Below are 24,225 nucleotides of genomic sequence, written 5' to 3'. Positions count from 1 at the left end.
GTATTGTTCTGTGAATTGACATATCCGCTCAAATGAAACCAGGCTTCGTCGCTCATAAAAAGAAAGTTCGGATCCACAATACCGTCGTGGACACTACTCATTAGCCAATTGCAAAATCGTATTCTTGCATTGAAATCTGTAGGCAGTATGTTATGGACTGAATGAGTCCGATAAGATCGTAAATGTAACAATTTTGTTGCATTATGTGCTGAAGGTGAAGTACTACTCTCTTGAGCTACTCTCCGAAGCGACTTATGTGGACTGACCTGGAGGCCTGTATATCTTCTAACCTCTCCCGTGTGAGAGCTGTTCTCTTTAGCTTCTTTTTCTTATTGGTTACGGAACCATTACTATGCCACTTGTAAACGAGCTGATGCACATAACGTTTTGATGGTACTGTCGCTCCAGGAAATTGTCTACGGAATTTTCAAAGGCATCTTTTAACTGGTTTCTTCTTCTTGTGCAAATAAGTCGACCAAAAATATTCTTTGCTCTATAGGCACTGTGCGCGTCGCTCTAGCGGCCGGGCGGAGAACAACAAGTGAGGCAGACTCCAGACTCGCAGTAGCTGTTCTGAGTGAGCGTGTAGTTATTCCAGTGAAAATGGCAGAGTAAAGGAGATCAAGTAAACGCAATTATTGTGTTGTCGGATGTTCCAATACTTACGCAAATACAGGAAGTGAAGTACAATTTTGTTGTTTTCCAAAACGAGTGATAGAAGTGGACCGAAGGAGGCGATGGATACAAGCAGTTAACCGAACGAAGTAAGTAGGTCTACACATATGTACTGCACATGTTTGCAATAAGTTCAATTGATCCGATTTAATTTCATTTTGGTTTTAATTTTTAGCACTGATGGATCACTTTGGCAACCTACGACTTACTCAAGAATATGTAGTGCACATTTCATCGGAAACAGAAGATCTGGACACCCACTAAGTCCAGCCTATGTTCAGACAATATTTCCGGATGAATACAAGAAGAGGAATGTGTCGCCAGGGCCCAGCTTACAGCGCTTTCACAGACAACTCAAGCGATTGAAAAAGGAAGAATCAGACGGAAAATTTTCGAGTACAGTATGCCCAAGTAACATAACCAAGGATGCATCCGTGGGAACAGAGGCATCTGATTTTCATTGTTCAGACTTCATGTTTTCTTGTTCAATACATGAAAACGACGTAAATACACAAACATGTATTCCACTTAATTTCGGTCTGGGAGGGGACATTACGAAACATGATCAAATGTGTGGAACAGAAGACGATCGTGCAGACATCAAGGGTCCAGGTTTCCAAGGCTACAATTCCATAAGGAACAATACACCAATGCGTGATTTAACAGGTGTGAACTTCAATGTCTTTGCCTTGCTGCTTGCGTTATTACCAAACTGTAACGTTTCAAAATTATGTAAACCAGATTACTGATTTTCCTTGTGAAAATGAAAACCGGACTGTCCTATTCTGCTTTGAGAGTGCTGTTCGGTGTTCACAGGACAACAATTTCACGTATTTTTACGACCGTGCTTATGCATCTGACACTGCGTACGAAACATTTCATATTCTGGCCTAGTAAGGAAAGTGTTCAAGAAACAATGCCTCCAGCATTTAAGAGAAATTACGGTAATTGTCGAGTCATTATTGACTGCACAGAATTTAGGGTTGAACACCCTCCCCAAGTAGATCAGAGAGTGTATTTCTATTCTCAATACAAGGGTTGCTACACTGCAAAAGTTTTAATTGCAATCACGCCTAATGGTATGATCGCCTTTAAATCTAAATGTTACGGTGGAAGAGCTAGCAACTCATTCATAACAACCGACAGTGGTTTATTAACTTTCCTTCAACCTGGCGATGAGGTCATGGGTGATAAAGGATTTCCTGGCATCAGAACTAACTTATCTGGCTGCGGTGTCGTAATCGTGACACCACCATTCTTACATGACGGGAGATTAACAGTTGAGGAAGTTGAGAGTACTTACAATATTGCGAGTGTTAGAATTCACGTAGAAAGGTGTATTCAAAGAATTAAAATATACAATATATTACAGAAATTGCCAACAGACCTTTTTCCACACGTAGATGACATCGTGCATACGTGTTGCGTGGTAACGAATTTGCAACCTCCAATAATTAAAGAATAGTTTAAGAATTGTTCTACCATCAGTTTGTTTTATATATTCTTTGTTTACATTTTGATCTGTTCAACGTTCAAAAAACAAGTATTGGAAAATAAATACTTAATTATTTTTATCATTATTATTATTAGGAATACCGCTAATTTTTGGCAAGTAATTATTGAAATAGAACTTTGTCATTTTGGTGAGACATTCCTCGACATACTTATTGTCCTGATAAATAGGTATTGTCAACTGTTGTGCTTTGCTGTATACATATAGATCACATTTTCCCAAGCCAGTTATGTACATCAGTATTTGTATTTGTGTGTAATACATATGACTTGTCTTTAACTGTATGTTATTTTGCTCGTCAAAGTAAAGATAACGTACTTGCACATTTCCTGACTCATCTACTATTGGTTTATCTTTACACGACGATGGACACTTAACTTCTAACACTCTGTCAGCTACATTTCCTCTGAGAACTATGCCATCTGGAGATCCACAAATCCAAGGTTGTTTCTTGTGGATTATTAACCCACATCGAATAACACGAACACCAAATGAACTTCCATAGCATTCTATTGCTTCACTTTCAATTTCACTTCCGTAAGAAAGATTGTTCAAAGCAGCTCCCCCAATTGGAGATTCAGTTACAAATGCGAGAGCTAAAGTATCAAAGTTATGTCGCCTAGTTTTGATCCGATGTGCTTTCGTGCTAGCTGATATTATCTTTCTTTCTTGAAACCACCGAGGGCTTCCTGATTGAGAGAGAGTATCCAGGGAGATTTTAACTATATGATCTGTATCAACCTGCACTTTGCTGGTAAAAAACATTTCGTCACTCACAGTGCGAAAGGTGTATTTGTCTGGCAAGCGCACGTCGTTAGAGACTTGTAAATGTAATAGCTGTGTCACACTTTCCTCACATTCTTCTCTCTCCACATCATTCACTACCCTGTCTATCAATGAGATGACTACGGCCCTGCACGATTGTTCGATTTCAGTACTTGCTTCTGCTCGAAGCATTGTACGAAGACAGCAAGGGATGTGTTTTAAAATATTCTCAGTTAATTCGAAGGGGGGAAGAGATGTCCTCAAAGTCTTTTTACCGAACAGTTCTTCTACGCGTTTGCCTTTTCTATATTTTTCTGTTGACATTGTTTTCGGGCTCGGTTTTCCCCATTGTTGCGGACGGTCTGTTTTGGAGACAACACTTTCATTATTTATATAATACACTACCGCAGCCACGTGTTTGCAAGTTCCTCTGGCGCCGGCAGGTCAGGAACATTCGCTGGTAGAGACATTACGATTCTGGTCAACCTGAACACAAAATAAAAATGCGTACAACTTAGCAAACGTGCATTAAGTAATCCTTACTAAATAAACTTTATAAATTGTTAGCTAACCACACCTTGCCTACCTCAAGTTTCACGATATAAGGCGGCAAACTGACAGACGTTTGTCGGGTGACTTTTCCTGTGATGTATCCGAAACCATTCGAAATTAACTCTTCAGCATCGTTCACGTGGCCACTGACAACAAGGTTTCTTCCTTTATTGCATGATGATTCACTTAGATCCCTGAATTGAATCGCTTTAAACCCGCAACTTGTTCGAATGTCACACATGTTGTACTGAGACTCTCGCACTACACCTCACCTCTTGTTTCAGAACGGGCCACTATGTAGCGCTAGTAGTAGCATTTCGATCTATCTGCACGGTGCCTATAGTGCATTTAACCATCATGATAACCTCACAACACACCTTAAAAGTCCAATAGTTTCTAGCGAACTGAGCGACAGAGTGCTAAACAGCTGCAGTAAACACTTCTTATCTCACCAGTGTTGACACAAGCCATATGGCGCTCGCTCAGGAATTCCCACGGCATGCAAGCAGAAGTCTGAACTCTTAAATTATTCTCCCTGTAGAATTCTGTAGCGAAGCACGGGTACATCAGCTAGTCACTAATAAAATATTACAGTTGGTTAAAATAACATGTTTGGAAACATGTGAGTCTTATGTAATTTGATGTCTTACACATGCATCTGGAGTTCAACGGTGTAACTTTACCTAATTGGAAACTAGATTCTTAGTATGAAACAGTATAGAAGAATGTTAACTGTGCACAATTAAAAATGGAATTAAAATAACACAATAAAAAACGGTTTCCTCTGATATTGTTTAATTATTACGATATCCTTGGAAATGTTTTCTAAGGGTACCGTACGTGAACAAATTGTATCTATGAAGTTTCATTATAATTTTTGTCGTAGACTACCATGTGCACGGCATGAAAACTAGGCTAACACCAGACTGACTGCCCAGAGAGAGCAGAGGTGTATCCCATTAAATTCTGGATTGATGTGTAAAACATCAACTTACATAAGACTATACGTGTTTCTCAACATGTTATGTGAAGTTCAAGACATACCGACTGTAATATTTTATTGGTGATTGTATCTGCTTGTTATTTCCTCCATTTTTTGATTATGGCTGAAGATGACCCAATATAATAGGGTCGAAACTAGTCCCAATATCTAATGAAAATATAAAATAAGAGTTTTGTCTGTACATTGCTAAGAATTTAAAAACAATGGTATTTCTGTATCATTTGTGTGTACAGTAACAAGGAAATGCATTTTTTAATTTTCTGTCTATATGTATGTCCGGGCATCATGAGAAAATGACTGAAGATAATTTAATGAAAATCAATATGTACATGCACTACAATATAGGCTATAAATTTTATTCATGCTGAGTGAAATGGTAGTTTAGGGGAAGGCCTAAAATTTTATTCTGAAATATTCATGTTATTAATGGTCCTGTATAAATAGTATAAATGGGAGATATTTGTGAATTTGATTTTTGTTGCTAAGTCTATATTGGCACCGAACCACAAGAAAATGGGTGAACAGAATTTAATGAATATCAGTATGTAAAGTCTGGGAATAAGGTGCTACATTCTTGGTTATAAAACATTTTTATTCACACTGAATGAAATGGTAGTTTAGGGGAAGGTGCCTAAAATTTAATTTTTAAATACCTTTGTTATTGGTCCTATTGAAAAGTATTACATACCATAATAAAAGTTACAGAGAATACAAGTTCCAGTAATTTATGTCTTTTCGAGTTTTACCGAACTGATTACGATAGTAGAATAATGAATTCAGACTTTGTTACTTAGTCCATTTAACAGCCATATAACATGGAAATATTGTTTTATTGTGTTAACTTGTGATGTTTCTTTGTCACGATTGTCTTAAGACGTAAAACTGCGTGGTCATCGGTCTGTATCGACCAGGAAAATTTTTCATATTGTAACTGCTAGCTTTTGTTATTCCCGGGTTCGATTCCCAGCTAGGTGAGGGATTTTTACCTGGATCTGAGGGCTGGTTCAAGGTTCACTCAGCCTATTTGATTAGAATTGAGGGGCTATCGGACGGTGAGATGGCGGCCCCGGTCTAGGAAGCCAAGAATAACGGTCGAGAGGATTCGTCGTGCTGACCACACGACACCTCATAATCTGCAGGCCTTCAGGCTGAGCAGCGGTCACTTGGTAGGCCAATGCCCTTCAGGGCTGTAGTGCCATGGAGTTTGTTTGGTTTTAGCTATTGTTATTACATTATTAGTTTAGGTAGCAGGTAGGAACCCTCTGTAGAGACAGCCCTTCCTCAGAGAGTGGCAACTCTACCTATGGGAGTCCCAGGGCACACTAGCCTGATGTGTCCCTGGGGTATGGGTCTCAGCTCAATGGCATTGAAGGTAGAGAAGGTATGCTTCAATAGGCAGAGATGACTGATATGGCAACCCATCAGTTGTTGCATTTTTCCTCCAGTGGAATGGCTACAGGAGACCTCTGTTCTCCATGTTAGGAGCAGCCTGAACAATCACTGGCAGTAGCTCTAAAATGCCTTTGGGAATGGTGACTCCATCTTTAAGTATCCTATTCTTATGTTAGTACAATGAAACCGACCTCATAAAAGATTAGGGTGTATCCTGCAGGCAAATGCTGGGGCTGTACCTTAAGACCATGGCTGCTTCCTTCCCACCTAGGCCTTCCCTATCCCATCGTCACCATAAGACCCTATTTGTGTCGGTGCGACGTAAAGCAATTAGCAGAGGAAAAAAAAGTCCTACAGGCAGCACACAGTTCTCGGGGTGCTGAGGGAACTGTGAAAAGTGGGCGACAATAACTAATACTATGGAGGTAGGCATTATCATTGTGATGACCCTCATAGGGAAGGCTGTAGAGATCGAGGTCATTGATTTTATGGAGAAAGAGATTGTAGCAGTCATGGTAGCTAGAAGAGATACGGTAGGTGTCACGAGCCGGATGCACAGTGGACTGCCGTGGTCGTGACGCCACTGGCCCGCCCCTCCCATTACACTATGCATTGTTTGGCGCGCTAATATCAGTCTAGAATATCTTTGGTGTCAGTGATTTCACTCAAGCACTCAAGTAAGATATCTTTGTAGACTTAGACTTAGTACAGTACCAGAAAATTGGGGGCTTAAAATTCACTCATAAAATAACCGAACACTATTTACTAGTAACTGGTAGAGAACGACAAAACGCAAGAAAAGCTGCTGAACTCCTCTCTGGCACTGTGGCTAAGGCTATATCGTATATTTTATATGACCACCCGCTGCCCGCAACAGTTACCCAGAGAATAAAGTCCCTATTACTGAACAAAAGTGCATATGACATTAATTAAAACTGCAAACTGCAACAGGCAAGAGTGTGAAACAATAACTGTAGATGTTCTCGACCGAGTAGACAGTCGAAACTAACTTGGAAATTTATGATTCAGAGTATGAAGACATTAATTGCATAGTTGACTCATTAATAGATCAGTTTACTGAGCAGCACAATCTCGAAGATTGCTTACATAATGAAAATAAGGACTTATTGAAAATGTTGGCGGGGTACATTGCATACCGAGTTACGAAAAAAGGAATCACCACTACCTTAATCTACGGAGGAAAACTGGAAAATGCATCAATATTAGGAACACTGACTGGATCTCGGCTTTGTCTAGAGGAGGCCTAATTAATCCATCTCCCCAGTGGTTCGACACTGTTTGCGAACTAGGAAAAGATTTTCAAAGGTTCCACGGAAATGGTCTAAGGAAGTGTCCAAAGTGATGAAGGAACTGATAAATATCATCAGACCTAATTATAGTGAAGTCGACGACTTCGCTGTTACGTGTTTTGTGAGAACTCGTTCATTTATTAGAATGAAAGAACTGAATAAAAAGAGAGCATTCAAGAGGTCATTGAATGAAAGCTGAACTATGGATGCGCATGCTGACGCTGCACGGAAAAAATCAAAGAAAATGAACAAAATTAAGTCCTGAAAGGTAAGCCTAAATTAGTAGTAATGTTATTTTTTTATGTAGATTTATTATTATTATTATTATTATTATTATTATTATTATTATTATTATTATTATTATTATTATCTTTAAGAAATTGAACTCGTAATCTTTTGTTTTGAAATATTTTGTGATTATAAACTACTTTTGTGAAATAGGGCTCCATATTGTACTGGATATTCATTATTATTATTATTATTATTATTATTATTTATTTCGGGGGTATCTGTGGAGCGCAGAGGTGATGAAAGAAGGTGCGGGCTTGAATGGGTATAACTACAATATCAAAATTAATTTAAAACTTAAACTGAAGGTTATATTTTCAGAACTTCAAACTTAACAATTTTTCATAATAATGAAGCATCAGGTACATTGACAAACTAAAAGCAAGACAAGAAAGATCCAAATTTGAGTGATTTTTACAAATCCTGGGCTTCAAGCCCCTAGCTTCACAATTCCTGAGCTCCCAGCTCAAATTTACAAAGAGCACAAATTATTCAAGGGCAGAAATCCCCTAATTAACGAGCACTTGCTCTCCAAAATATAAATATGTAGCCTTCCAGAGGCACTCATTACTATTACAAAACTTGAAAAGAGCTAACAGGCTCTCAGTTTTCCAAGCCTACTCAAGGCAACATAAACTTACAATTACTGGCCTCTCAGTGCACAACTTACAATTAGAAAATAATTTATACAGGGGTATATGATACCCAACCTACTGTGCCTTCATGGGAAAAGAACAGGTTAGATAACTGGCCCAAACACACAGTGAATGGAGGCACACTGCGCTCCAATATAATGAACACTTAAAAACCTAAAGGGCTCTAGGCAGAGTTAGCAAGAAAGAATGAAGTTATGTGGCCATTACCTTGTAGCTGCCGACGAAAGAGGCCGCCCGCCTCCTGCTTAACACACACACTCAAATAGACGTCGATCAGTTGGCCAAGAAAGTGAAAAGCTGCAGTTTATAAACCCTCAGGGAAGGTTCGAGATCATTCAAGACTAAACTAGCCACACCCTCTCAATTTTATTGGTAGATTTCAAAAGTAACGCTCAGAATCGAACAAGAAGCCTGTGATAGGCGGAAAATTAATTACAGAAATTAGTGATTGGCTAGATTCAAAACTGGCGGAAATAAAAAGGAGATATTGCCAACCCAAAAATAAATGAACATCAATCAGTTACAAAAAACCTAGAAATACAAAACTTCTTTAAATTATAACTTCTTACACTTCGCACCAGGGTGCATGATCATAGTTTTTTTTGGAAGTGTCACCTGTAGAAAAATATCCAAACTTCTTGATGTAGAGCAAACAAAACACGGAGAAATTCACGCAGTTTAGGCAACTGCACAATAACAAAATTAAATCATATTTCTGTGGTGACCTCTTCTGAGTAAAGTTCTAAGTTGGTATAGTTTAAGTTTCACTGTTTTACCAATAGAGGAGTTTATTTAGGCGCTGAACTTGAATGCGCAGCTTTGGGGTGTACCTCCCGGTACAATTATTATTATTATTATTATTATTATTGATTTTTGTTAGTAATAAAAAAGCAAAAAATGTTTGTACAGTAGTTACTATTTTCAGGAAAAGTAAAACATGCCGTATTTAATCTTGCATATTTTATTTAGACTTTTTCGGTTAATATCATTGCTTGATTGTTAAGCTTTAGTTTATTTAATCTGTACGTGTATAGGGTACTTACGTTAAATTCTTTCAAGTAATTGAGAACTGTAAATACTAACATTTCAGGTGTATTGAAGCATTTAAAAATGATTTTTAAACTGTTCTGGGTTTTAAAATAGGTCTGCAATATTTACGAAAGCACACAAATAAAATAATAAAAATAATAGTTTTAGGCAATATCTTAGTGGTTTTCGTGTGAAAAGATTATATTACAACGTAAACGTACTTATGATAAGGAAGATAAGCAAAGGCGCTCCGCACAGTGATTTGTAGTTGGTTACAGCGCCTGGCGGATGGTCCACGGTCTGCTGACGTCACACGCTCCTGGCCGACTGCGCGTGACACGTACCGTCTCTCTTCTAGCTACTGTGGTAGCAGTGATGGGACTGAGCAGGGTAAAGTGGAAGGGTAAAAGTAGATAGAAAATGACAAAGGGATATATACTTGCATATTAGTCCAAAAATAAGTGGCACTTTTTATCCAAATTTTGATTCTGAAAAATTGATTTGTGGGTTATATGAGCCACCTTACAAAAATGACACTTTACAAGATTATACAGTTCAAACGCAGAACTTGTTTCTCGTTTGGAAATACTGCAACATTGTTGCTAATGTTGACAAGCGAGAAGCAGAAAGAAATGTAAGGTTACTCTATTGTTAGAATGTAATGTTTGAAATCAGCATTATAGTGACTGCTGTTAGTCTTGAGTGTGGTACTTAGTTTTCCTGTGGTGTTCTGGTACAACAGTACAAGGAAAGATCTTCATGGGGGTAATCACATAAATGTGATTGTAAATAAAGGGTACAGATCTCTACACATGGTTATGAGGGTGTTTAGGGTTTGTAGTAAGGATGTAAAGGAGAGGGCATATAAGTCTGTGGTAAGACTCCAACTAGAGTATGGTTCCAGTGTATGGGACCTTCACCAGGATTAGTTGATTCATGAACTGAAAAAAATACCAAGAAAAGAAGCTCGATTTGTTCTGGTTGATTTCCGGCACAAGAGTAGCGTTACAAAAATGTTGCAAAGTTTGGGCTGGGAAGACTTGGGAGAAAGAAGACGAACTGCTAGACTAAGTGGTATGTTATAGATGTTGTTATAGATGCACCAAGACGCATGGCTAGTGCCTTCCGTGGCCACTGTGTAGGCTACTTGGAGCCTCCGGCAGTGCCAATGCACACAATGAAATTCCCTATGGGAATCAACATCTATATCATCTGATGGCCAGGCAGGTATCAATTTTTGGTAATGACACTGTCTCTCATAGTACATTGTTCTATTTACCTACTGATGAGCCCAACTTAGCACACTGGGGCGAAATGCTGGCAACCAGGAATGAGTTAGTTGGAAAATTTATAATGTCCAGTAATGGACTATTTATATTGGTATTATAAATTTACTCATTCGGGACAAATATTTCAGGTTCCCTATGGGAATCAACATCTATATCGTCTGATGACCAGGCAGGCATCAATTTTTGGTAATGAGGCAAAGTCTCTCATAGTGCATTGGCACTGCCGGTGGCTCCAAGTAGCCTACACAGTGGCCACGGTATGCACTAGCCATGAGTCTTGGTGGGTGTGCTGTTTACCAACTGATGAGCCCAACTTAGCACACTGGGGCGAAATGCTGGCAACCAGGAATGAGTTAGCTGGAAAATCTACAATGTCCAATAATGGATCATTTATATTGGTATTATAAGTGGTATGTTCCGAGCTGTCAGCGGAGAGATGGCGTGGAATGACATTAGTAGACGAATAAGTTTAAGTGGTGTCTTTAAAAGTAGTAAATATCACAATATGGAGATAAAGTTGGAATTCGAGAGGACAAATTGGGGCAAATATTTGTTTATAGGAAAGGGAATTAGGGATTGGAATAACTTACCAAGGGAGGTGTTCAATAAATTTCCACTTTCTTTGAAATCATCTAAGGAAAGGCTAGGAAACCAGATAGGGAATCTGCCACCTGGGCGACTGCCCTAAATGCCGATCAGTATTTATTGATTGAGTACAACAGTAGTAATATTAATTTTTTTGCCACTCTGAACAATTACTTGGAGTGAAAGGAATCAGCAAGTTTAGGAATTTGGCATAGTTATAATGCAAGTTTTAGACTAACACCAAAGCACGAATAACAGATAGGCCAATAGAAAATATGGGTTAGATGAATAGATTGTGCGATATTGCTTAGCATCAGAACAGAAATAGCACACATCTGTTTCAACAAGAAAGATTTTAATGGAACCAAACAGCTTGTATAAGTTAATTCCACTCATATAAGCGTAATAAAATTTCCATTTGATGCCAGTTCTGACTGTCTTTTATTGTTTTTCAGACAGAAGTATCACACTGTTGAATCTGAAGCTTCAAGAAGCACTGAGGCTTTAAAGGAAACGCTGGGGACTATCAGAGGCAAAGTTCAAGAGGCATTGGAAGAGGCTAGCAAATCTGACATTGCTAAGAAGGCAGGTGAGTTAGCAGCTGTGTGAAGATTCTGTACCTCACTAAGAAATGTTCATCAAGGGACTTTCTGTTGGTATGGATTAATGTGAACTAATACATTGAATGCGTGGTCATCACCACCTTGCACTCTTTCCAGTCATTGTTTATAATGTAAGCCTATCCATCGTTACCTGTCATTCCACCAGCTCTCCGTGGATCCTCTGTTCCAGCCATCTCTTTGTCGTTCTTCCTCTCAGCCTCCTGGTGCCCACTTCAGTCTCTGGGTATCCTTGACTCCTTTCCATTCCGTCTTGGTTGACATTTCTCTATCTCTTGAAAGGGTTCCTCGCCTTCTCATTCTCAGTCTGGTTCTTGTAACTCCTATTCATTTCCTCAAGAGTTTCATTTCTCTCGCCTGCAATTTGCTAATATCTCTTGTTGGTTAGTAATGGAACATACAGTTTTGTTTGTTCAAACCTTGTCCCGTTTCTCTATGGGGTCGGGTATGAGGTGAGATGAATCTGTCGTAGCAGGTTTTTATAACTGGATGCCCTTCCTGATGTCAGTCTCATTAGAGAAGTTAATAGAGTTGAAATGAATGACGTGATATACGATATTAGGAAGGGAGAGGGTGAAACACAATGCCGGCACACCTTCTCCTGTCAAATAGCACCAAGAGGTCTGCTCAAGGCTTAACGTATCCATCCGACGGACAAATCACTCTGAACAGCGTCATATGCCCTTACTACGTATGGGCACTGCAGAGAGGTTTGGAATTAGGCCTTTGGCACGCAAGCTAGTGATTAGAAATTGTATTCCACCCGTCCCCTACCCTGCCCGCCAACATTCTGATCCAGTGAAAAGTTTTTCGACCAACGGGACTCGAACCGGCTAACCACGATGTCAGACCATTTAGATTTCAATGCTTTAACAATCATGGCCACCAGGCGGGCTGTAATGAAACATACAGTAATACCATATAATCCCGAATACTACCCGCCACTGATTAAGACCCGCACCGTAAATTTGAGACGGCAAAATATGGAAAAATAAAATAAAATAATTTACATACCTATTTCATTTTCTTCAAATATACCACAAATATAAATTCAAACAGCTTACAATTAATAAAATCATCACTGTAATTGAATACGTAATTATGATCTTAAAGATTTTTAGAACGGTATATATATATATATACAGATACATTTTCGTGAACTAAGTAAATACTTGATCAATAATCCATCCTTCAATCTCCGTCAGCATATGAAACTACAGCACTTGACGTTGTAAACACCGCGCCGATCTTCTGAAGCTTGCAAGTTACTTCGGTTGAGCTGCTCGTCTTCGGCTTCTTCATGACTTTAGATCTTCATATTTGGATTGTGTTGTGACTTTGTGCCTGACGGTGTATGCAGTCTGGCTCATTTAACTGTTCTCTGCTTTTCGTGAACATTGTGAGACAGTGCCAAACATTGCGTGTGCCGTGCTGACGCTCGGAAGATTAAGCATTACTTCTTTTAAGTGACTTACATTCCACTTCGTCTAAATTGAACAGTGCCTACCCCCCGTCATTTTTATATCGCCTCTTCAACTGATATTGTGAGGACTTGACCTTTAACTTCTTACTTATGCATTGTTTTTCGAGTTATAATCGGCTGATGATGACCCAGAATGAGGTCGAAACCGGTACCATTTCCATTTTTAATTAAATAAGAATGTAATCTCTACATCTCTTATTTACTTGTATTGAATAGGTTGAACTACCATATTTATTATTTCAATTTAACTGTGATAATTTTCAATACGGAACAATGAAATTTTTATCTTTAAACGCTACTCTTTTGTCGGAAATTGCCCAGAACAAATCGAGCTGCTTTTCTTTGGATTTTTTCCAGTTCCTGAATCAAGTAATCCTAGTAAGGGTCCCATACACTGGAACCATACTCTAGTTGGGGTCTCACCAGAGACAAATATGCTCTCTCCTTTACATCCTTACTACAACCTCTAAATACTCTCATAATATGCAGAGATCTGTACCCTTTATTTACAATTTCATTTATGTGATTACCCCAATGAAGATCTTTCCTTATATTAATACCTAGGTATTTACAATGATCCCCAAAGGGAACTTTCACCCCATCAACACAGTAATTAAAACTGAGAGGACTTTTCCTATTTGTGAAACTCACAACCTGACTTTTATCCCCGTTTATCATCGCAGATCAATGGACACTCGCCCCCACCTCGTGACACACAGACTATAGGCACGTTTACTGTGGGAGATTCTAAAGGACTCCCGGGTAGTGTGGTTTACAGCTTCCCACTTTCGAGATTTTATTTGTAAAATATTTTAAAAATATACTGTTCAAGATACTGAAGTCAGCGTCTGCAGAGTAGGCTTCGGCCCACAGGTAGCAATGGCTCGTCCATGCATTCTGACTGACCAACCAAGCAGAGGAGGGATGGCCGTGGCTCTACACCTCTGTATTTGGTAGAAGGAGAGGGCCTGGTCCCCACGGTCGGCTGTTCCGAAAATGGTTTTCTGTGGTTTTCCATTCTCCTGCACTAAGGCGAATGCCGGGACGGTTCCTAGTATAGGCCATGGTGACCAACCCCCTCACCTTCTCCGAACATCTCCTTCGCCGTAACAAATCTAACGGCCTGAGAGACGGCATCACTGTCTAAGAGGTCCGCCTCCTCATTCAGGGGAGGAATGAAAACATTTTAGTAGTAGTAGTAGTAGTAGGTGACAGTAGACAGTACTACCTGCAACTGTCTGGCCGATGGTTGGGTGGCCACTACCAAACCCGACAAACTAAGGGAGAACCCATGGCTAAGGGCAGAGTTGTTCTCCCATAGGCGGCTTGGTGAAGCCTTTGTGTAGGAAATGACACACACATTCACCAAAACACTGCTGCCTCGCAGATGTGGCAGGGGATTGCCAAAGACTGAGGGAGATCACCCCGACGGAAAATCCTCTACAGTGTTAGGCCTAGCAAGTCATCCGAACAGAGTTGATGATACTTTGATAGGAAGAAGTAGCAAGCACTTGTACATCACACCTGGGAAAATAAAGCTGGAAAATGATTAGTAGTAGTAGTAGTAGTATAGTAGGGCCCACGAGAGTTGAAGTCTGACAGGTGAGCGGCGAAAGCTGTAACTACGAAGTACGCTGCGTTGTCATAGTTAACTCCATTTGCGGCCTACCACCCTTTCAGACAGGCCCCTGACCGGTTCCTAAGCTCGTGTTAATAATTCCAGCATTTAAGACAGAACACGACATTGTCGATATATATAACAGATTTCATTATCACTTACAAAAACATCAGTTTCTGACAATAACCTCAACAAATGCACATGTTAATTACAGTATAGAACAACACTACCCACAGTTTTTTATTATTTAACGCCGATTGTTAACGGTACCTGTACAGTTCAGGAATAAACTACGGTATAATAAACACAATAGGAAGAAGATACTTCATCGAGAAAAGAAATCAGTCAGAATATGAATGACAATAATGAAATTAAGGAGACATTTAGACTTTCCCCCGTAATTGCTCAGAAAATAGCAATAAAATGTACTGAGAGCAAGCCAACCCTCATGGTGATAGTGTCCTAAAATGTTGCAACTCTGTTATTGTTGCCATAGCAACAGTCCATTTTCGAACAGCGTTAGTCAACTTTTTCTCGCCGGTGGCGCTAAACGTCAGACTTCAACTCTCGTGGGCCCTACTGTAGTAGTAGTAGTAGTAGTAAGATACTGAAAATGATCCAGCAAATAGTTCAGTTTCTCAGAATGAATTAAAAGGATTTTTAGTTGATTTAGGGATAAAGAATAGGAATTTTACAAATAAAGGAAAGTATAGGTTCTAATGCCAATTTAGGTATTTTTAGGCACTTTAGAACCATCACTTTTAACCTTATAAATACATTAAGTGTGTGAATATAACTTAGTTGTAAGTTATCTCCTCAGGAACAAAATAGGTTTTTGCTTAAAATCCAAAGTTTACTTACGACAAACCTATTTGTGAGTAGCCGGAGATGACTTTGCTTTACTCTGAAGGTTAATGGGAGATTTTACTGAACTTTGTAGTGGGTATAACAATGTTCTTAATCACATGATCTTAAATTCTTGATATTACCTTATACTGTACATGAAACTAAATGTTTTTTCTCAAAATACAGTTATCTTGTTTTTTACATACAGACTATAATGAAATTTATTACTTACGATTTTACATGTAGGGCAGAGAATCATACTGTGAAACCTTTTGTGCAGTCATTTGTTCTGTAGTAGAGTAATACCCGTTTCTTTTTAAGTAACATTGGTTAGCCGTATCATTATAGTTCATGTGATTGGCAGGTCAGATCACAGAAGAAATTGGCAAATCAGCTCGTGGTGCCGCCGAGACAATTTCCGAAAAAGGCCAGAAACTGGGCAAGTCTGGTACTTTCCAGACATTGTCTAAGACGGCAGAAGCAGTTAAGAAGGAGCTGGATACCAGTGGCATGGAGGCTCGCGTGTACAGGTCTCCAGCACGACTGAGGAAGAGAGTGGACACACCCGAGGAGGTGGACAGCAAAGTTGTGCAGCCTAATACAGAAGCTATGGGAGTGGAACTACATAAGGACTCTAGGTAAGCAAGTAGTGTTTTACTAGAAACAATCAATAGCTCATTCCATCTTAACCCGTAGAGAGCCAGAAAACGATATATCGTTGTTTCGTATATACGCGTAAAGTGCCAACCACGATATATCGTTGTTTGGATAGCGCGAAATTCTACACGAGTTAGTACAACTTTGGCCATGAGATTGCAACATCTTATGTGTCGAGTCCATAGAGAATTGTCATTAGATTTTAACGCCGCCGCTAGATAGTGTGTAAATTCATTCGCTATCATGCATTGAATTTCTAAAGTCCGTGTTCATCTACGATGTATGATCTCCAAGCCGTGTGAGTAAAATGGCGACTAGCGGGAGAAGTTATTTTGTTAACGATGACGAACTGGCTGTATATCTCAATAATTTTTAGTGAAGAAGAGGATGATGAAGACTCTGATGGGGAATTGATTCCTCCAACAAGTGAGGAAGGGGAAAGTGAAAGTGTTATTGGGAGTGATAATGGCGAGTTTTCTGTAAACACTCGACCACATGCTCATTGTCAGAGTGTAAACATTGAAAGTGGTAATGACCGTCTGAGTGACAGTACTGATGATGATGATGACGGCTGTAACAATATCCAACAGCAACAATTTCCTGTTTTCCGTGAAATTCAGTTAGGTCAAGATGCAAAATACCAACCCTAACCTGATTATTATGACACTCCTGCCCCGAGACACGCCCCTTCGTCAGGCGCAAACCTATAGCGTATTTTTATTTTATTTTTCACGGCTCGATTATTGAATCTCATAATTACAGAGACAAGCAGATATGAGAAATCATGTCTTGTCACCATATGCCAGAGCACAGCACTGGTGCCTGGTTACATTGACTGAAATGAAGGCTTTCATTGCCGTTTTGTTGGAAATGGGTGTAACTACAAGGCCGAGCATATTTTTATTGGGTCAAAAACTCCCGTTATATTCCGTGGTTTGGAAAAATGTTCTCAAGAAACAAGATTCCAATTGATCTTGAGATTATTTCATCTTGTGAACAATGATAATGTATCACCATCTGGTCACCCTGACTACAACCCATGTGCCAGGTTTGATCCCATTGTTGAACATTCCAATTGTATATTACGATACCACTGTACATAACTCTTAAAATATTCAAGATAAAAATGTGAAACTTTACATGTTTATTCACCTGAAATAGAACATTGCAAAGAAGTCATCAATATTTACCGTTGAGTTGAATTTTCTGTTTTTTCTGTTTTGTTTCTGACTTTCAATTCTTGGTGTTTTAAAATTGTTTGAAAAATATATTTTTTTTTCAAAAGAGCATTTTAGTGCTGTAATTTAGTTCAGCACTAAGAATGTCTCCTTGTTAACATTTAATAAAAATTTCAAGTCATAGTTATAATATTTGTGAACTATATAGTCCAGAGATTGAGAACCTGAAAAATTCTCTAAATCTGTCTGGCACTCTTGGCATACTGTGAGCAACCGGGCCTGGCACTAAGAGGCTTAAGAAAACAGTGCGTATCTTATTACCTACAAGGAGTGAACACACCCCCTCTGAGACACCCATAATTCCTCGTGGATAAAGGATATTATACTGTACTTCGTAATTTATTATGAACCAAACCAAACCCCATGGCACTACAGCCCTTGAAGGGCCTACCTAGCGACCGCTGCTCAGCCCGAAGGCCTGCAGATTACGAGGTGTCATGTGGTCAGCACGACGAATCCTCACGGCCGTTATTCTTGGCTTCCTAGACCGGGAATTTATTATGAAAAACAGATCAAAAGGATGTGGAATTTTTGCCTGCGAGTTATTAAAATAACTAAACAACATATTCCTTTTCATAAATATATTCGTAGGGAGGAAGCACAATGACGGGAACATCCATCGCTTCGTTGCCTTTCTTCATTTTCTTTCTTGTGTGTTGCTCTGGTACAAGCTGCGTGTAGTCCCTCACTCTGTGAACCGCAAGCAGCTCACTTCTATAGTGGAGTCATCTACAGTATTTATTTGTTGCGGGTGTGTATTTAGGCTTTAAATCACTGCGTACTTGTCTTAAGTTGAGTGAGAGTTGGTTGTATATTGCATAGTATTTGTGTGTGTTCTATTATTTTTGTACTGTACAGAAGTTATTACTGAAGATTTTGGTATTGTGATGTGCAGTGATACATCATGGCATAACTTGTACGATAAAAAAATTAGTCTTGTGTTTTATTTATGCTTGGTTTTGTTATTTTGCTGTTCATAAGTGCATTCCAATTTTTCCACTTTTTTCTTCACGACTGCATTTAATTTTTACTATTGTTTTTGTGAGTGATACGACAGCACAGTAATACCCTGCATTGCCTGAGGAAATTTATTAAATGCAATTAAATGCATCCCTCACCCCTCGAGCCCATAGAAATATTTTTCTATTTCCTCCCCCAATTTGCCTTATACTTTATTGCCGAGTTTTTTATGTGCTGTAGTTTACCTCTGATTCCATACAAACATAGCCCCTATAAATCCCACCCTCCCATTTAGTCCATAAAAATAATTTGCAGCTTACTTTCTTCTGCTTTTTGTCTTAAACTTAAATACTGAATTTCATAGATGTGTGTGTGCCGCAGTTTTCTCCGGATGGTCTTGAGCAGAACTGTTTGATATGGCAACCCTGTTGCCATAAGAGCAATACTGTTTTCTTAACATGGAATGAACTATAGTGATGATTAAGGTAATATATGGGAAGATAGAATAAGAACAGGTCAAGTCATATCCAGAAAGATAGGAACATTAAAAGGAATTAGTGATAGGGAATAACACAAGGAAAAGGAGACGAGGACAACATTGAAAACACAAAAGGACAAGGGGCACTCTCCACATGTTCATACACAATCATCTTCTAATGGATAGTCTCTATCTTCTTTAGCCTCAGTTTTTATACATTAATTTCTTCTCATCCCTTGACAAGCTCATTTCTGCTTCCAAGCTTCATCAGAACAGCGGACTTTAAAACATTGAGAGGCCTTGGTGACAGATCTTTAGTCTCGATGTGGGAGGTGTAAAAATAAAAATGAACACTTGGAAAGGAAACGAGTGGTAGAAAAGTAGGAACTTGGAGAAAAGGTGCTACATGGGTTTGTATAATTAATGGAAAGGAATATCAAATACACCATGTTGACCCGAATATTTTTTAAAAATATAAATGTTAAATAAATGGGAAACCACGGAAAACCATCTTCAGGGATCCCACTGTCGGCAGTCCTGCAGATGGTTTTGTGTGGCTTCCCACTTTCACACCAGGTAAATGCTGGGGTTGTACCTTAATTAAGGCCACGACCCCTTCCTTCCAACTCCTAGGCCTTTCCTATCCCATCGTCGTCATAAGACCTATCTGTGTCAGTGCGATGCAAAGCCACTAAAAAAAAAAATTAATACTGTTGCTCAATACTTGCTCCGTTGTCACAAGATTTTCACCACACACATGTACTTGTGGAACGACTGTCCTTTGTCTGCTTCTTGCGGAGGATGTTGTTGGGCGGTGCTGAAGGCTGCCCAACCTCTCTGCTTAGGAACTGAGGCTGGTAGTGGTGGTGATTATTGTTTTTAATGGAAAGTTGAATTTAAAGTTTTCTCTTGCTGTGCAGATGGAGCCGCGAAGCAGCCTTAGGCCTTTAGTTTCCTGTGGAAACATCTTTGGTCTGTACTGGTTGGGGTAAGACCTGGACTAGATCATTGGTCATCCTTCACCTGTTCCATTTACGTGTGCTTTTATTGTGTTGGGGTTGGTAATGGAATCTCATTATCATAATTGACGGGAATGACATTACATGCTACTTTTTCGTTGGCCAATAGGAATGCAAATAGCTACTGCAGCAATGGAAAATGATGTGTAATGCTCTTCATTAGGTTATAAAAGTAAATGTACTTCTGGGGGTGGGATGGTGGGTTCCTGGACATCGCAGTGAACACCGTTCTCCTCTGACACATATTCCAAGTAAGATTTCATTTAATTTCTACTTACTTTTAATGTTGTGATGAGGTGTTAATTTTTATAAGTTCGTTGTGTTATATGCATCACTTAACATTTAAGGACTTGTTTTATGAAGTTCAGTTGTATCATTCCTAACTGTGTAGGCTTGTTGAATCGGGAGTAGCCACACCCATCACAGTTGAACTCGGAGGTTATGAGTAAACCTAAATTTCTCTAGCTTTGACAACTTTTTTCCAATAACGTCTCTGGTTCTCAGAAAAGAGTGAGGAGAGAGTTACATTCTACTGGCCTCTACAGAACTGTTTCTCAAACCCACAGAATGGCATCAAAACATTACTCTCTTGCACTACTTGCAAGGTCGATCGTAATGTACTCCCGGACCCCAGTTGCACGGTAAATGTTATTTGAATTGGAATAGCAAAGATGACAGTTACTTGACCCTTCGAACTCTTAGAAAGGCCATCGCTACTCATGGGCAGAGTTGTAATGCACTTGGATTGGTGTCATTATATTAGGGTATTCAGTTTTCGTCACTATTCCAGTCATGATGGATCGAGTGGAAAGTGGAGTGTATTTGTCCCTTCAGTTAAATAAAGGAGAGAGTTTGACATAAATTTCAAATTCAGGGTTTATCACAAGGCTAATGTACAGGCTATTCGAATGTTTGATGTTTCAGAGCGTAATGTGTGGCATTGGCAGAAAGACGAAGGAATGTTTAAAGCTATGACTAGATGGGCATTGTTAAATGTAAAGAATTTTATGGAAAGTAATATATTGTTTTATTTCATCCACCCTGGTTAGACCTTATGTTAAATAATACAGTTATCTATTAAATAACAGGGTTCAGAACGTACTGGCCACACATTGTATTTTTTAATATAGTTGACATTGTTGTAGAGCATTGATGTACACAGTTGTGCATTTTGGAAGAAATTAAGTGTTTTGAAAAGTCATTACAGATTTAAGTGTAATAGCAAATGCAATTGTTTCATTATTGGTTGTTAGATGTCATAAATAGGATTAAAAAAAAAAAAAGCTGTGAGGTTCTTAAGTCTGTCAAAACTAATTCAGTGTAACAAATTTAGAAAATACCTAAACATTCATTCACTGATTATACCTGAAAAAAGATACCTTTAACTAAAAATAGAATGACATGTTTCGTTCTTGAAAAAACATCTTCAGATTCTATCAAATTACACATTTTACAATAAATATCTTATGAATTGGTCAAAATTATTATGAAATGTAAAAATGTTAGTTAAAATTGTGTTTATACCCTTTTAATACTTGATCACTATAACTTGCCTCAATGAAGTGCTCCAGTAATGCTTTCTCTCTTTCTTAGTCCAGCAAAGAGTGCAGGGTGGAGCAGTGCTTTGTCATTGGCATGAGACCAGCTGGCTAGTTTGTGCGTAACTTTCCATAACGTCATATGCTTATGTGGAAGTGTACTCCTGTTGAATAACACCAAGCGATCTGCTCAGAGCTTAATGTCCCGATGGATGAATCACCATCAGCTGCATCGTACATCTTTGCACATGTGAACACTGCAGTGAGGTTCAGAATGGAACCCAAGCTTTTGACACACAATCTAGTAATTCAAAATTGAATACTACCACCTCTCCTACCCTACCAGACAAAATTCTCATGGTGAAAATATTTTTCGCTAATAGAACTTGAACCACTTAACCACATTGTCAAATCAGGAAGACTTGACACCTTAATGATGATGGCTGCGAGGTGGGGTTACCATGATTATAATGGTGTGCATTTAATGTTCTTTCGACTACTACTGCTACTTGTCTTTATTGTGCAATGGAAGTAATATATGTATAAAGTACTTCTTTAATGTGCTGAGCTCGGTATTATGGTTGGTTAACACATCGGAGACACTGCCCATAGAAACTATGGGCTCATATTTCATTGCTGCTGGCTGAGCTCGAAGAATCTACGGGTGCACGATTTCACTGTAGCTAAAAATAGTAGTGACCGTTTCAGCAAGCTGTGACTTCACCGAAATATTGTTGGATGCTTTTATAAGCATAAAATGTAGTGGTTGTGAACGTAAGTTGAGAGCTCTTCTTTCACAGCCTCATTCCAACGTTTTACAAAAGACTTGTTTCTTGAGACTGACGAAGTGACAGTCCGGTAACTGTCAACTTAAATACAATTCTTGGCAACCGATATATTTTATTATGTACATGGGGTAATTTCCATGGAATTATAGGTCACTTAGACTACATACATATCAGAATTACGTGTCCCGATTGTCCGAGGGCTATCACATACATCAACCGGGTGGGATTCACCATGGGATGACAGAACCCACAGTTCTGGCTTGCTTATGATTAGTACCCACTATATGAGGAACACCACGGGATAGTACGAGTCCCTGTGGTTAGTACACTTAGGTGATATCCACCATAGGTTTGCGTAGCCTGTCAATGGCGCCGCAATGTGCGAGACAGCATAGGTCTGTAATACATGTCCGAATTTTATTACCTGTGAGTAGTACCATAATGTGTGGAATACCGCGAGTCTACGCTACTCTTGATTAGTACCACAACATGACAAATACCATGGTTCTACCTTTTTAGTGATAAGTACCATTATGAGGGGCCGATGACTTGGATTTTGGACTCCTTTCGACTACAAGCATCATCGATTCGGTATCGTGCTATAGAAGCATTCCCTTGGTCAGTAATACTTTTTTTAATTTATTTTTTATTTTTTTATTTTTATTTTTTTATTTTTTATTTTTTTGCTAGCGACGATGGGACGGGAAAGGGCTAGGAGTTGGAAGGAAGTGGCCGTGGCCTTAAGGTACAGCCCCAGCATTTGCCTGGTGTGAAAATGGGAAACCACGGAAAACCATTTTCAGGGTTGCCGGCAGTGGGGTTCGAACCTACTACCTCCCGAATACTGGATACTGGCCGCACTTAAGCGAATACTATTGTTTTACGCCAGCTTCTGTGCATGTGAGGCATTGTAGGTCGGTTCCACTGATCGTTTTAAATTCATATCCATCCATCCATTCATTCTTCGTCCTAACGTTTTGAATTGTGGTCAGTGGAGGATTTTGGGTTTTTAATTTGTCATTTCATTTCGTACCGTTAAGGGCCGATGACCTAGATGTGAGGCCCCTTTAAACAACAAACATCATCAAATTACATATATGTTTAGGGACTAGTTTCGACCTAAGAGAAGGTAATCATCAGCCTAAAGCAAATTAAATACATAAGTATCGAAGAAAATTAAACAATGTAAAGACACATAAGGTCTCAAAATTGTACCTACCATGTGATAAACTGAGATAAGATTTGAGAGACATGCTGCACTATGTTAAAAAATAGCTCTATGATAGATATACATAAAAAGGCCAGTGCGCCGTACAACATTAAAAATGTTGTTAAAGATAGAAATCTTTAAGTTGCTGGTCAAGGAATTCAATATATGTTGGCTCCTTAAAGATGCTATTATCCATTTGAAGAACAACTGAGCCGAAGTCAAGTCGTTTCCTAAGATATTCGTAAATGTAATAACACATGGATACTAGAAAGGCTCTTCTGTTTTTTGGAACTTGAAGGAAGGTGATTGTTGCGCGTGGATGCTTAAGAATTGAGAGATGACCTACACTATGTTCAAAAATAGAGATTCATAAAAAAGTCCAGTGCATCATATAACATTAAAAAGTTGTAAAAGTAATCCTTAAAATTGCTGGTCATGGAAATCAATATAGGTTGGCTCATAAGAGACGCTGCTTTCAAGATGTTCATAAATTTAGTACACATGGATGCGAAGCATGATACTAGAAAAAAGCTCTTCTGTTTCTATAATCTTGAAGGACGATGGTTGTTGCGGGTGGAGGTTTAATATATATAGAATTAAATAAAGGTGGTTAGAAATTCGCAGTTCAATGTGGACCGTACAGTTGACATGGAATAAATGACAGCTAAGAAAGGAGGAGATAAGTTAGGGGGAAAAAAATACCTAAATGGAAT

At 39.0% G+C, this 24,225-nt stretch overlaps 1 protein-coding gene across 2 annotated transcripts in view; it reads left to right on the top strand.

The window, feature by feature from the left end:
• The window catches only part of LOC136883506 (mitochondrial import inner membrane translocase subunit TIM44), a 38,240-nt gene that overhangs the window by 2,861 nt on the left and 11,154 nt on the right, over window positions 1-24,225 (top strand). For both annotated transcript variants that reach the window (XM_067155854.2, XM_067155855.2), the window contains 2 exons: window positions 11,513-11,646; window positions 15,989-16,262. In XM_067155854.2, the coding sequence (XP_067011955.1) occupies window positions 11,513-11,646; window positions 15,989-16,262 (408 nt within the window). The remainder of the gene's footprint in view (window positions 1-11,512; window positions 11,647-15,988; window positions 16,263-24,225) is intronic.

The sequence above is a fragment of the Anabrus simplex genome, chromosome 11 (genome assembly GCF_040414725.1).
Source record: "Anabrus simplex isolate iqAnaSimp1 chromosome 11, ASM4041472v1, whole genome shotgun sequence".
Lineage (NCBI taxonomy): Eukaryota > Metazoa > Arthropoda > Insecta > Orthoptera > Tettigoniidae > Anabrus > Anabrus simplex.
Note: the sequence above shows the minus strand (reverse complement) of the source record. Positions and strands in the feature narration are given on the sequence as shown.